This window comes from Nycticebus coucang, chromosome 5 (genome assembly GCF_027406575.1).
Source record: "Nycticebus coucang isolate mNycCou1 chromosome 5, mNycCou1.pri, whole genome shotgun sequence".
Classification (NCBI taxonomy): domain Eukaryota; kingdom Metazoa; phylum Chordata; class Mammalia; order Primates; family Lorisidae; genus Nycticebus; species Nycticebus coucang.
In genome coordinates this window covers 64,383,420-64,398,769 of record NC_069784.1, presented here as the reverse complement: position 1 = coordinate 64,398,769, position 15,350 = coordinate 64,383,420, and the positions used below count along the sequence as shown (strand labels likewise).

At 42.4% G+C, this 15,350-nt stretch overlaps 2 protein-coding genes across 3 annotated transcripts in view; both read left to right on the top strand.

The window, feature by feature from the left end:
• MDN1 (midasin AAA ATPase 1) overlaps positions 1-5,222 on the top strand; it is a 170,033-nt gene extending 164,811 nt beyond the window's left edge. For both annotated transcript variants that reach the window (XM_053591190.1, XM_053591189.1), the window contains 5 exons: positions 1,086-1,159; positions 1,261-1,375; positions 2,237-2,300; positions 2,969-3,111; positions 3,794-5,222. In XM_053591190.1, coding sequence (XP_053447165.1) covers positions 1,086-1,159; positions 1,261-1,375; positions 2,237-2,300; positions 2,969-3,111; positions 3,794-3,982 — 585 coding nt within the window. In that variant the 3' untranslated portion in view covers positions 3,983-5,222. The remainder of the gene's footprint in view (positions 1-1,085; positions 1,160-1,260; positions 1,376-2,236; positions 2,301-2,968; positions 3,112-3,793) is intronic.
• A 4,744-nt stretch (positions 5,223-9,966) lies between these two features.
• Positions 9,967-14,594, top strand: LYRM2 (LYR motif containing 2). Its single transcript, XM_053592766.1, has 3 exons — positions 9,967-10,308; positions 10,782-10,922; positions 11,271-14,594. Exons 1-3 carry the CDS (start codon positions 10,264-10,266, stop codon positions 11,349-11,351), a joined length of 267 nt encoding a protein of 88 aa, XP_053448741.1. The 5' UTR covers positions 9,967-10,263; the 3' UTR covers positions 11,352-14,594.
• Positions 14,595-15,350: the final 756 nt, after the last annotated feature.

Sequence of the window (15,350 nt, the reverse complement as noted above, 5' to 3'; positions counted from 1 at the left end):
TGTGGCTCAAAGGAGCAGGGCGCCAGCCCCATATGCCGGAGGTGGAGGGTTCAAACCCAGCCCCGGCCAAAAACTGCAAAAAAAAAAAAAAATAATAAAATAAAATAATTAAACTGAGAATGTGATCACTACCTTTGAGAAGACTCTGAACCTGTTTCATCCCTGTTCTCCATTTATTACTTCATGAATTGGGGCAACTTCTTTTTCTTTATTTCCCCCAGATAAGCATGTTTATTAAGGGGTACTTTGCCCTTAATTTTTTTTTTAATTTCATATTAATAGAAGGGTACATACAATTAGGTTACACAGTTTGCTTTTGGGAGGTACAAGTCCAAGTTGTGGATATGTCCTCCCAGGAAGCGTGCAGTACACCCATGCGGTGTGTCTGTGCAGTGTGCCCCTGCAGCTCACCCCTTGAGGGGAGCAGCTTCTTAGTGTCAGTTTTCCCTTCTGAAAAATGAAGATAACAATACCCACAACTTTTATCAATAATAGTATATGGAACACTCAGTTTGCTTTTTAGACGAATTTAAATTCTAAAACTATGTTGTCATTTATGTAAGTGGTAGTGGCATTTTCTAATATAATTCTTTAGTCTGAATTTAAGACATATAAACAAGTTTTAAATTGGTTTGAAAAATTTCTTATCCATAAGAGATTAGTTTAAAACAAAATTTTTTTAAATTTATGGACCATACTTCTCAAGGTCCCTTTTATTAGATGTTGTCTAGAGCAGACCATTCCTACCAGTATAATGGATTCTAGGTTTCAACATTTGTGGCTGCCAAAGCCTCTTGGTTTGTTGAGAATTATGACAGTCTTACTGATGTCAATCTCCTGTGTGCCATAAAAAAAACAACAACAACGAAAAAACGGGCGGTGCCTGTGGCTCAAAGGGGTGGGGCTCCGGCCCCTTATGCTGGAGGTGGCAGGTTCAAACCCAGCCCCACGGCCAAAAACTGCCAAAAAAAAAACAAAAAAAATTTTTTTTTTTTTCCTATGGGAATCTTGATGTAAAAAATGATTGAGAGGCACTGGTTTAAAGGATATTCTGCTTCCTTAACTCCTTAACTTTCTATTTCAAGCTTGCATTTGAATCTTTGGCTGTGATCGGAAATGCTCTCACCCTCCTGGAAGTAGGTCAGATTGCAGTGTGCAGGTAAGGTCGACTTTTAATCCCATTGGGAAAACGCTTTCACAACTTATTTTGATCACATGATGAAAAATAACTCCTTTTGTATTTGGTTTTTCTGTCCCAAGTTTTGGAGAGTCTGTAAAGCTGTTGCACCCATTCCACGAGCAGTTCAGTGATTCCTCAGGGTCCCAGATTCTACGGCTCTGTAAATTCCAACAAAAGAAAACCAAGATTGCTCAGGTATGTAGATGAAATCAAATGTCTTTTCCATAGATATTCTTAAGTTCGTATAGGAGAGAAAAGTTTCAAACTCTCCTGCCCAAAATGGTAAGGACAGGTAAAATGTAGAACAAAGAATAGTCCTAAACTTCAGCCTCTGTACTGTTGGAGCAGAAGCTTTCTTGGCCTCCATTATAAAACAGGGTGTGACTTCTTTTTCTCAGTTCCTCAAAGATACTTGATTTTGCATCATTGGTTTTCTGGCTCCCTATTTTTCTGAGCTGTTTGAAAGATTATGGAAAAACAAACCCATCTCCCTTATCAAATAAGATTTTGGAAAAACAAACCCATCTCCCTTATCAGATGGGCCAAGGCCTATTTCTGTCCCTTATTTAGCCTAGAGAAGAAATGTCGTAATATAAAGCCAGCTACTTGCTTATGATGACATAACAAGTTAAAAGCAGAGGATAGAATATTCTCCTGGTTCTTGCTCTAATATAATCTCTTTTCTTTAGTTTGCATTGACCATTTTATTTTCTTGCCCCTTTTTGCTCATTTTCTTGAAAGAAGACTGATGTTTGATTTATTTGACAGGGTTTTGACTTCTTACCTCAAAGAATATTTCTTTTCCTTTGGAGTCTCTTCCAAAACATGGGGGATATATATACCAGAGACACATTTCATCTGTGCTTGAGGATGCCTTCATCCCAGGATGAATGCCAAAGTAATATAAGGGTCTTCCTCCTTAGGCTACAGGTGGCCAGAGGGGACCTGAGATGGTTATCTGATAATCACTCTAGTGTCAGAAGTAATTTCAGACCTTTGACAATGAGAAGAGAGTTGAAATAGCTTTCTAATTATCTATTTCTGGTTCCTGTTTAGTTTCTAGAGTCTGTTGCCAGCATGTTTGCGGCTGCTCGGAAGCTATCACAGAGCCTCAGTCCAGGTGAGCTTTGTCCTTTGCTTCACTAACAATGCTTTCCTAGCCTCTGTATGCACAAGCTTCATCTCACTGTACCTGTCACAGTATATTGCTCTACAGTTGAAGTGGCTCTAAACCTGACATTTCCTGAAGCTCTATTGGGAAATTCTGCTGTACTGATAGAGGTTTATTCTGTCCTGTTTGTTATGCCTAGTCTCTGACGGAGGCATCCTAAGAAACAGGTCTAATCAGAGGCTCCTTTTGTCTGTGCCCAAAATTCATCAGTCTTGGAGACCTGTTTAGTTTTAAGAGTATGGAGAAAGCGACACTAAATGTGACCTTATGTTAGGTAGTTTTGGGTTGTTAAAAATGTATTTTTGACCAGGTGCTGTGGCTCAATGCTGATGGATCCTATCACTTTGGGAGGCTGAGATGGGAGGATTGCTTGAGCTCAGGCATTCAAAATCAGCCTGAGCAAGAGTGAGACCCCTATCTCTACTAAAAATAGAAAAATTAGCTGGCACATAGTGGGCACCTATAGCCCCAGCTACTCAGGAGGCTGAGGCAAGAGAATCATTTGAGTGTAGGAGCTGTGATGAGGTCACTGTACTCTAGCCTGGGCAACAGAGTGAGACTGTCTCAAAATTTTTTAATAATTTTATTCCTTTTCCTTCCTCTTACATGTTCTACAGAAACGGCACAACTGCTCCTGGTAGTCTCAGATGGACGAGGCCTTTTCCTTGAGGGCAAGGAAAGAGTCCTGGCAGCAGTTCAGGCCGCCCAGAATGCTAACATATTTGTAATTTTTGTCGTGTTGGACAATCCCAATTCAAGGGTGAGTGACTACTGAAGGCCACCTTTTCTGGAGATTGAAATGGGGAGTTCCCTTTATAAAGCCTGTCCCACCTGAAGTGTGGCCTGGACTGTACCAGTCGTGGTGTCCTGTTGGCATAGTCCTAAGGCACCGTGCCTCTTCTCAGTCTTCACAGTAAGCCAGTGGGGTAGGGGGTCATTATTCCTGCCTTAAGTGGGGATCTGAGACTCGGCCCGAATTTAATTCAGAATGGCTCTGAGAACATCCTTTGTGGCTCCTAATTTCCCTCTTTTCAAAGTCAGTATAGGCACACAGCTTTGATAATGGGCCCTGACCACTCTGAAATGGAGACTAGCTTTTTCCACACTTACATCTCAGCAGCCAGTCAGCTGAGTGAAGTCTGCCCACAGGGCAGTTCTGTTCTAAGGGAAGCTTTATCCCTGCAGGTCACAGTAAAGCCTTGATAGCAAGGGAAGGTTTAATGTGAATTATTCCAAGTAGAGAATGGGAGACGGAGACACCAGTGTGGAGGAAGTGGATTTTCTTGTCTACCCTTTTTCTTAATTCCTGCTCTTGAAAGGGGCACTTAGAAAGTTTTAAAAATTCTCCTTTACTTCGTAATAAAAGTTACTTTCATATGCAAAAATCAGATACAGAAGGCTAGCCAAGGATGTTGATTTAGTTTTTCTTTTATTTCAAACAGGATTCTATCTTGGACATTAAAGTACCAATATTTAAAGGACCTGGAGAGATGCCTGAAATCCGGTCCTACATGGAGGAGTTCCCGTTCCCATTCTATGTCATCCTTCGAGATGTGAACATGCTTCCCGAGACACTCAGTGATGCCCTCAGACAGTGGTTTGAGTTAGTGACAGCTTCTGACCACCTGTAGAACAGAAAGCATGGTCTAAAGCAATTTTACTTAAACTGTGGTCAGAAAGTTACACTTCATATCCCAGTGCTTTGTTTTGGATAACGGTTTCTGAATTCACAGCTTTAAAATATGGGCCTTTTACCATTAATTAGACCTGATTTATAAATTCATCCATCAGCTTCAAAAAAATTTATTGTAATGTATGTATTTACTTTACATGAGCTCAGAGCCGAGAGAAGGCTCCTGGGCTCCCAGCTTTGCCTGGGTTAAAATTGTAGAACAAACCTGGGCAGTGAAGGGGCCGCAGCAGCCAGTGTCCAAACTGAGGAACAGCTGCCCTTCCTCCCTTCTTGGAAGCACTGGCCCAAGCCCTGGCTTGTTTGGAGCCGAGCTGCCTGCTTTCCCTCACCTTGGACACTGTAGTTTGAGAAGATACTGCCAGGAACATGGGGCTATTTCAAGCCTTGGACAAAGGACTAAGGGAGTTGCCCTTTTGACCTCACTTCAAGCTCTGCCTTGCTAAGTTCAGTGTGTACCCAAAAGCTGTCATGGCTGAGACAGCTGTAGTTTTCTGGAGAGTCTGAGGATGAATTTTCTTAGTGCTTATTGTGAGGTTAAGAAGAGTGTGGTGTGTGTGATCTCATACAGCAGTCAGACATTCATGGGAGCCCAAGTCATCTGCAGGAAGCCTTGGGCTATGTGAAAACCAAGTGGCTGCTCAGTGTCCTCTTTCACATTTGCTGCTTTGGGAGACTATGCAATGATGAAAAGGTGATTTTCCCTTTATTTCACTCAGTGCCACAGTCTCTGTTTTTGTAATTAATTTATTCCTGTAGTTCTTTTCCTTCCCCCCCCCCCCCCTTTAACACTTAAGGGGAAGAAACATTCCTCATGCTGCTTTCAAACTGGACTGAGCCAGCCTCATTCTGGAACAGAAGTGCTGTGTCTAGAACTAAACGGCTGTGTCTGTGTTTAGCAGTTTTAAGGCAGTGTTTATTTGTGTTTTGAGTTCTTGGCACTGTGGGTTCTATTTAATGTTCTTTTACATGCAACATGCCATGATGTAATAATCATCTTGTTCTGTTTTCAAGTTACACTGTGAAGTCTGGCACCCATCTGAGGTGGTCATCAAAAGACACAGATTGCTTGTTGTTTAACCAAGTGTCATTAAGCATGTACTTCAAATTATATATTATTTTTTATTCTAAAAAGCTATGTAGCTTATATGCTGTAAACTATTAAAATATATACCACTGTTCATGGAATTTGTGACTGTTCTTAATGAACTGACAGGATTATAAAAGATGTGTTAGAGACTTGATTTCTGCTAGAACAATCCTTACTAGTTTATGCCGTGCTGGCTTATTATAGTGGGGTTTATTTTCTTGTGTTTATGTCCATGTGGGTGAGTTGTAACATGCTGGCTTTGTTGCAAAGGGAAGAGTGGGAAGGGGGAACTGTGCAATGACTCAAAGCTGCTCTTGAGAGACCCGTAATGACATTTCTCTCTCATATTTCATTGGCTAATGCCCTCTATGGGGCATGAAGGGTTGAATCTGGTGAGGAAAGAGTGATGCAGTTTATTACACAATAAACAGTGATGCAGTTTATTACATCTACCTTGGAGAGGTCTAAGATGGAGCTTCCTAGCTGGCATGCCCAAAGTAATACCTTGGGGTAACAAAGTAATAGCCTGGCCTCCCAGAGTGCTAGGCATCCATTCCTTAAATATCAGAACTTACGTACGTGTAAGTTGGCATGCCCAAAGTAAGCTCAAGAGTCTGAGACAGTAGGAATTCCAGTAAGCGGGTATCTCAAGACTGCTCTTCTTTTCTCTTTTCTTTTCTCCTTCGCTTTTTCTTTATTTTCCAGAGTCTCTATTGCCCAGGCTGGAGTGCCATGGTGTCAGCCTGGCTCACAACAAACTCAAAATCAATTGATTCTCCTGCCTTAGCCTCCTAAGTAGCTGGGACTACAAGTGTGCAGCACCAGGCCTAAATAATTTTTTCTTTTTCTTTTTTTTTTTAAGTAGAGATGGGGTCTCGCTCTTGCACAGACTGGTCTTAAACTCCTGAGCTCAAAGGATCCTCCTGCTTTGGCTTCTCACAGTGCTAGGATTATAGGTGTGAGCCACTGTACCCATTCCCTAAAAGTGCTATGTTCCACTTATGACTGGAAAAGGGAACAGTGTTAACAGTTCCCTATGGGGAACTGAAGGGGTTAAGAAGCATGATGTGCCCAGGTCACTTAGAGAAAGTTACTGAGGATCAGGGCTGCCATCAGGGCTTGGAGGGGTGGAGATAAATGAATCTGCGAAGTCCATGCTGACTGTGCTGACATTTGTGTACTGTACTCCTACCCTCAACTACACAGTCCCCCTGGTCACATATCTAAGTTCTGATATTTAAGGAATGGATGCCTAGCACTCTGGGAGGCCGAGGCGGGGGGGATCGCCTGAGCTCACAGGTTTGAGGCCAGCCTGAGCAAGGGCAAGACCCTGTCTCTACAAACAGGCGGGTGTTGTGGCAGGTGCCTGTAGTCCCACCTATTCAGGAGGCTGAAACAGAATCACTTGAGCCCAAGAGTTTGAGGTTTCTGTGAGCTATGACATCACAGCACTCTACCAAGGATGACAACGTGAGACACTGTCTCAAAAGAATGGACAGCAGAATGCAAATGTTCTTCGTGCTCTCTTAATAGTCACATTTTGGACAGTCTCACCACACCCTTAGCCTTAATCATCACCTAAGCAAAAGGCCTGCAGAAATCCCTATCCAGGCATCTAGAAATTCTACTCTTTCAAGTTCTCAGAGGTCTGCTGTAGCTGTACTTGAGTGGTAAGACTCTGCAAATGCATCTTGTTCAAATTGTCACTGTGTTCTAATTTCCCAAATCTCTTCCTTAAACATTTCCCACCTGGGCTGACCACTTCAGCTCCACCCTACTTAGAAACTTGGAGCCCCGCCTATACATTGGCTGTACTTGGCTTCATCCATACTCCATTGAAATTAATCATTTTACCTGATCTAACTTCAGCAAGTTCATCCTATCCTGTCTTCCCTTCTCATCTGATTCTACTGCAGCCAGGGTTCTTTTAACCTTCAGTGATGTCCTGTTTAATCACTTGTCTTTGCTTGCTTTGTTCCAAGTACTTTCTAATTGGTAATCTCTTCAAAGCACCCTGCTGTGAAGAGGGTACTCTTTGAGCTGCTTGGTGGGACCCTTGAGACTCTTCTCTAAATCTTCTGTCTCTTCTCTCCCAGCATCCCCACCACTGTCCTGATCACTGCAGACCATAGTTCCTAGAATCTGCCAGCATTCAAATATTGTCTGGAATCCTCTTACTGACTCAGCCTTTCTGACAAAAACCTAGCTCTGAGAAGACCCCCAGAAAGAATGAGCTCCTTGGTATGAGTCTTGATACTGTTACCACTGCATTGAACTTAAAGGTTTTCTTGCCCAAAGCCGGAGTCTGAGGACCGAGAGCATGTAAGACTCACAGTAGCACTACCAGTGTCTAGCATGAGTGAATGTTTCTTGATGGGAAGAAGAAATGGTGTAAAAAGGTTCTCATGGGGGTGCCTGTGGCTCAAAGGGGTAGGGCGCTAGTCCCATATGCTGGAGGTAGTGGGTTCGAACCCAGCCCCCAGCCAAAAACCACCAAAAAAAAGGTTCTTCTCACATTAATTTATAGATGCAACATTATTTCAAAATTCCCATAAGGACTGTAACACAGAAATGATATAAAACATTTCTACAGGTAATATAGAAAACTAAATAGATTTTTACAAGGAGTCCCACCAGATTAAGACATAAGATATACAATGAAATTCAAAACATAACATTAGCCCAAGATGAAACAATCCTGAACAGATTGTTGAGACCCCTAAAAGAATTTACCCACCCTCTATGAGGCCAAGGCGGTGGCTTGCCCAAGCTCACAGGTTCAAGACCAGCCCCAGCCAGACGGAGACCCTATCTCAAAAGAAAGCTGGGTGTTGTAGTGGGCACCTGTAGTCCCAGCTACTTGGGTGGCTGAGGCAAGAGAATCGCTGGAGCTCAAGAGTTTGACATTCCTGTGAGCTGTGATGCCAATCTACCCAGGGCAACAAAATGAGACTGTCTCCAGAAAAATTTTTTTACCTTATGGTCAAGAAGTCATCAAAAAGCCCATAAGAAGGGATAAATTATTTAATGGTGTTGAAAATTATGGCTTTGTAGCTGGAAAAGAACTTAGCGCCATTTCTAGGTGGAGTAAATATTTTAAAAATTAATGAAAAGTAAAAACAAAGTTGACTACAAAGCTCTGAATGGGAGATGAAAAGCCTCAAAAAAATAGAAGTGACTTACTACTTCTGCCTGTATAAAGAAAAGACAAAAAATTCAATAGAGCAGTCTGTATAAAACTAGAATAAAAGTCCTCTTCATCAAGCAGACCCAAGTCACAATGTACAAAATCAGTATAACTAACAATGGTGAGGGATACTTCACTTATTGCCAACGTGATCATGGAGTTAGCCTCACTTATTCCATGCCCAGTAAAATTTAGAAGAGCTCAGGCCAGTGCCTGTAGCTCAAAGGAGTAGGGCACCAGCCCGGGATACTGGAGGTGGTGGGTTCAAACCCAGCCCCCGCCAAAAAAAAAGAAAAAAATTAAAAAGAACTCAGTCCTTACATGCCAAGTCCTGTTCTCAATATATCAGGTACAACTGAGGTAGATGCTATTATTTCATTTAACAGTTGAAACTGGCCAAGAGAAATTAAATAAGAACACAGCTAGGAATAGGGAGCACCAGCATCCAAACAGGCGAGGAATCAGCAAGTGCTCAGTAAATGGGCATTAAATGGACATTTTTGGTTCTATCTTAATTCCATACAGTACTGTTTGGAAAATAATACGGCAAAGATTCAGTAACGCCACTTCTGCCAGTATAATCCGAGGGCAGTGGGGTGTGAATCGTGGGGAGGAGAAAGCAGCTGTCAGGAAACTAAAGCCTGAGGCGGAGAGCTGTTCGGTTGCTGGTTATTAGTTTTGTGTTGTTCGTTTTTGAGACAGAGTGTCACCATGTCACCCTCGGTAGAGTGCTGTAGCGTCACAGGTCACAGCATCTCAGACTCTTGGGCTCACGCTATTCTCTTGCCTCAGCCTCCCCTGTAGCTGGGACCACAGGCGCCGCCACAACACCCGGCTAGTTTTATTTATTTATTTTAAAGCCTTTCTTTTCTTTTCCTTTTTTTTTTTTGTAGAGACAGAGTCTCACTTTACAGCCCTCCGTAGAGTCCCGTGGCCTCACACAGCTCACAGCAACCTCCAACTCCTGGGCTTAAGCGATTCTCTTGCCTCAGCCTCCCGAGTAGCTGGGACTACAGGCGCCCGCCACAACGCCCGGCTATTTTTTGGTTGCAGTTTGGCCGGGGCCGGGTTTGAACTCGCCACCCTCGGTATATGGGGCCGGCGCCTTACCGACTGAGCCACAGGCGCCGCCCTCTTTTTAATTATTATTTATTTATTTTGCAGTTTTTGGCCAGGGCTGGGTTTGAACCTGCCACCTCCGGCATATGGGGCCAGCACCCTACCCCTTTGAGCCACAGGCGCCGCCCCTTATTTATTTTTAACACGTACTAAGCATTTATTATATGCCAGACGCTGGGCCAAGAGCTTTATGTAGTTCCACTTGATTCTGGTAATAATTGTGTGAAGTGGACACTATAGTTTTCTAGTTTGGTGTTTCCTATGTTAACCAATTCATAAGCATCATCTGGTGAGCTTGCTAAAATTAGATATCTCAGTCTCTACCTTAATTCTAATCTGGTGGGTCCAGTGCCCCCAGGAGAGTCATATGATGAGGTAAAGCTAGAAATCTCTGCTATAGTTAATTGGCTACTCTTTACTTTCCTCTCGTATGTCAAATACAAAGTACCGATTTCAAAGAAATAACATAGCAATATAACAATATACTTGTTTAGAGGCGGGGTCTCGCTCTGGCTCAGGCTAGTCTCAAATCTGTGAGCTCAGGCAATCCACCCGCCTCGGCCTCCCAGAGAGCTAAACTATTATTTCATTGTCACGACAATCCTACGATTCACAGCTGTCACGTGTTGAGATAGCTGGCGCAGTCAGGATAAACCAGCCCAGAACTCCCGCCTGGTGACGCGCCCAAGGCCAGCGCTCCCGTCCCGACGCCGGCGTCAGAGCGCGCAAGCCGCAGGTCGTCTCCTGAGACCCCAGCGCGCCCCGCCCCTGGCTCCCCGACTTCCGCTCTTGCGCACTGAGGCTCCGGCGAGGCCGCCTGGTGGTTATGGCCTCGTCCGGTTTACCCCCGGTGACGCTAACGCTCAAGCAGGTACCAGCGGCTCTCTCGGCCTTGTGGAGCCCCTCACCGAGGGCTGAGCTTCTGCATTCATCACTTGTCCCTTCACCCTACGGAAGGCCTCGGGGGTGGTCGGAGCGGCTCGCAGTAGCGACGGCCCGGTCTGTGGTACCGAGTTGAAAAAGAGCACACGAGATTACCAAAGAATTTGAACTGCTGTGTTAATTTGGGAAAAGTGCTGTTATTGTGATTACAGCTTCTAGAAGTCCAGAGGCGCATTTTCTGCACGGTCGTCAGATTTTGATTTTTAATGGTTCTTAAGTTTGACAAAGGAGTAAGCAAACAGCCCAAATATACTTCTTGATGCTTTCTTAAAAAAAAAAAAAAGTTTCTTTACGTTTTTCAAAATTTATGTCCAAAGGGAAGCCGTCGGGTTACACGTTGGTTTGCTAAAGGAGAGCCTTCTGGGCGGCGGGTTGTAACTGGCGTTTCTCCTCCCTGTGCAGTTCGTGAGAAGGCAACAAGTTCTCCTCCTCTACAGAAGGATTTTGCAGGCGATCAGGCAAGTTCCTGACGATTCTGATCGCAAATACCTGAAAGACTGGGCAAGGGAAGAATTCAAACGGAACAAAAGTGCCACCGAAGAGGTGAGGACGGCCCTGACTCTTGTATTGGGTGGTGAATTTCTAAGTTTAGCGGATGTCTGGAATATAAATGGCACTGAGATGGTGTATCTTGATCGTTTTTTGTGATGTTACTGATTTTACACTCACCTAGGTCATGTTTTAAAATTTAATATTGCTGTATCAGTATTCTACAGTAACATCACCTGACTTTTATGTGTCCATTTCTCAGATATATGGAAGCTTTTGGCTTTCCTAATGTGCGGTAGTTCAGATTCCCAGTATTGGTTTTTGATTTTAACAAATGAAATGGTAGAGCTATACCTTGCTTAACTAGGTAAAACAGTGACCAGATTTCACTTTCTTCTGCAGGATACAATCCGGATGATGATTACTCAAGGCAACATGCAGCTCAAGGAGTTAGAAAAAACACTTGCTTTAGCAAAATCTTAACTATAGCATGTTCTGAAGGACTTTTAAAGTCTCCATGCATTTTGTTGAGTTTGGGCTCAATAACGGGCTTAACAGCCAAGTCTTGCTGTTTGTATTTGGGGAAGATATCAGAAGATGGAGCATGGTATTTAGTAGAGAGCAAAGGAAAGCACATCAAAACAATTGCCTTAGCCCTGGAAAACACCCTGAGTGTTGAAAATGTTTCTGTATAAGACAGCAGTTTTTGTTTTGTTTTGTTTTTGGCCGGGGCTGGGTTTGAACCTGCCACCTGCGGCCTATGGGGCCAGCGCTCTACCCCTTTGAGCCACAGGCTCCGCCCGCCCGTGACAGCAGTTTTTGAAAGAAGCAAAAAGCATTATAATAAATGGTCATTTAGCACGTGAAAAGACACTCAACGTTGTTAATCATCAAGGAAATGAAAACCAAAACCACAATGAGACACCACTTCACATCCACTACAGTGGCTATAGTTAAGAAGGGCCAGGCGCAGTGGCTCACACCTGTAATCCTAGCACTCTGGGAAGCCAAGGCAGGTGGTTTGCAGGAGTTTGAGACCAGCCTAAGCAAGAGCGAGACCCCATCTCTACTAAAAAAAAAAGAAAAAAAACTAGCCAGATGTTGTGGCGGGCACCTATAGTCCCAGCTACTGGGGAGGCTAAAAGACTGCTCAAACCTAGGAGTTTGAGGTTGTTGTGAGCTGTGATGCCACAGACAGAGTGAGAGTCTGTCTCTCAAAAAAAAAGAAAAAAGTAATATGTTGGTTAAGAAATTGGAACTTTTATACATTGCTGGAGGAAATGTAAAATGGTGCAGTGATTTTGGAAAACAGACTCATTTCCTCAAAAATTTAAACGTAGATTTGCCATTGGATTCAGTAATTCTATTTCTAAGTCTGTAACCATCATTTGACAATAAAAAGGAAATGAGGGGTTGATAGATGATACATATGGATGAACCTTGAAAACCTGTTAAGTGTAACATACACTTAAGTAAAAGGAGCCAATCATATCACAAATTGTATGATTCCGTTTATATGATCAAGAATAAATAGAAAAATTAGTGGTTTTCTAAAGCTGTAAGTAGAATAAAGAGTAACTGCTAATGGGCATGGGGTTTCTTCTCAGGGTGATGAGAATATAGTACACTTAGATGGTGGTGGTGGTTGCACAACTATGAATATACTCAAATCCATTGAATTGAACATTCTCAATGTATGGTATATGAATTATATCCCAATAAAGCTGTTTTTTTAAAAAACGAAAATATAGGACTGGGGATACACAGACCCCCGGAGATAACCTGGAACTTTCTCAGAAAATCTTTCTACACTGTCAGGGTAGTTGAGGTATGTTTTTAAGATGTATCATGGTTTGTACTTTGTCTCTTAAAAAAAAAAAAAAAAAAGAGTCTCACTTTGTCGCCCTCGGTAGAGTGCTGTGGTGTTACAGTTCACAGCAACCTCCAGCTCTTGGGCTTAGGCGATTCTCTTGCCTCAGCCTCCCGAGTAGCTGGGACCACAGACGCCCACCACAACACCTGGCTGTTTTTGTTGTTGTTGCAGTTTGGCCGGGTTTGAGTTTGAACCCGCCACCCTCAGTGTATGGAGCTGGTGCCCTACTCACTGAGCCACAGGCACTGCCCCAGATGTGTTATGGTTTGACAGAGGACTCCAAAAATTTAATTACTAGTAATGTGGATATTTATTGGAAAAAGAAGAAATAGAAGCTTAAGGAACACATTGATGCATGTACCAAACAGAAGAGGGAAGATTTTAGGCAACTTATGAATGAAAATTTTGTGATTACCTTAACATCCATGTGAAAAGAAAAAAATGATTAAGAAAGATCCTCAGTGTAATTGGTTCTCCTCAGTGACAGGAAAAAAGAAAGAGAATTTGAAGAATACATGAGAGAAATCCATCACAACCAAAGCTGACTTCAGGGCACTTTTGAAAGAGACCAAATTTATAACATACTTCATTTAGTGAAAGCTGTGGAAGATGCTGGGATTGGCATACTGAAGTTGACTTCATCAACAGAGCTAAGAACCTAATCTAAGAATCTATCCAGCACCTGAAAGATGTAGACAGAACTTTGCAGAATGATAAATAGTATCCATACTGGACTATGTGCCAGAAGAGAGGCAGTAATGGTGGTGGAATATGCTGATGACTTAGATTGCCAGGGTCCACCCCCTCCTCCCAGAGCCTACCAGATTAATGCTGAGTACTTTTACATGAAGGAAGTCTTCTAATCCAAAATGCTTGGATGAGCCAATTTTCAGATTTTTGTATGCATCAATCTATTGCAAAATGATCTAACAGGAGAAACTTTGAAAATATTTTTCTTTGTGTGACATGATATAGTATAGTATAGGCTGTCTCTAGTAACTCTGAAATCTTTATTTCAGAATATTGTAAGGGTACACACATTTGAGTTACATAATTTGTTTTTATATATTTTAAGTTAAAGTTACAAGTGTGCCCTTCACCCAGAATGTGTGCTTTGTACCAGTTAGGTGTGAATCCAATCCCTCTACCCAGCACACACATACACACACTTGATTCCCTTTTATGGGAACAGAAATGTTGATTGACTAGTTCTGATTTAGTATTGAGCACGTGTTTGTTTTTGATTCTGTGATACTTAGAAAAATGGTCCCCAGTTCCATGTAGGTTGTTACAAAAGAAACTAGCTCACCATTAAATCTAAAATCTAAAAATATTATCCTCTTATGTGTGGAAGTTGGTGAATTTTAGTGATGTTCTTCCTGATGATGTACACGAAGGAATGTTAAAAAGCATATGTAGTTTGAATTTACAAGTTGCAGATACCACATACTCCAAGTAAACCCAAGTTGGGGTTTTTTTGTAACACAATTGAATTATCTTCCAGAGGCTAAAATTACTGTAATGCATTGACATGTTTCTATAGTTCATTTTGTTGATTTACATGCTTTGATTATCCCCTCTGTAGTCTTATTTAGCCTAAGAAGATTTAGCAATTTCTTCTCAGGTGTGGAATCTAGTCATTAAGATGTTGGCCAGAATAATTAGCTGTTGGTGAAACATTTTATACATGAATGTTAAACTTTTGTTCCTAAAGTTTAATATTCAGATGTTTGCTCAGTTTGAACTACAATAAATCCTTTTACATTGAAGTACAAAAGCTTTATAAGAGAAGTGGCTAAAGCTGTTTATTATATAACATATTAATTGTCCCTATGTCATTCCCCCACCTTTAAAATGTTCAATCAAGGGCGGCTCCCGTGGCTCAGTCAGTAAGGCGCCGGCCCCATATACCGAGGGTGGCGGGTTCAAACCCGGCCCCGGCCAAACTGCAACCAAAAAATAGCCGGGCGTTGTGGTGGGTGCCTGTAGTCCCAGCTACTCGGGAGGCTGAGGCAAGAGAATTGCTTAAGCCCAGGAGTTGGAGGTTGCTGTGAGCTGTGTGAGGCCACAGCACTCTACCAAGGGCCATAAAGTGAGACTCTGTCTCTACAAAAAAAAAAAAAAAAAAAAATGTTCAATCAAGTTGGATGAATTCCTGATACAAGCATTGTTATGGACATGCTTCAGGGACAGGCGACCTTCTGATAATAGGAAATCAGATGGATTCCCTGCTGTCTGACCTATTGTAGCAAAGAGTGGTCGTGCTTACCCAAACTCTGTTAATGGGATAAGGAAAACACTAGTAAAAACAAAAGGAAGCAGCCTGCCTGTACTTTGGGAAAAAATCAGGTTATGTTGAATAAAAGCCAAATAAGATCAGAAGCAAATTGTCACTCTGCCAACTAGAAATCTCCACAAGCTGTTTCCTTGCTTGAGGCAGGCATTTCAAAATTTATATTAGGATTACATTAAATTTTCTATTTTTGTTTATTGAAAAGAATAAGTTGCCAGGCTCACAGCTGTAATCCTAGCACTCTGGGAGGCGGAGGCAGGTGGATTGCCCAAGCTGGGCACAGTGGCAGGAGGATCACTTGAGCCCAAGAGATTGA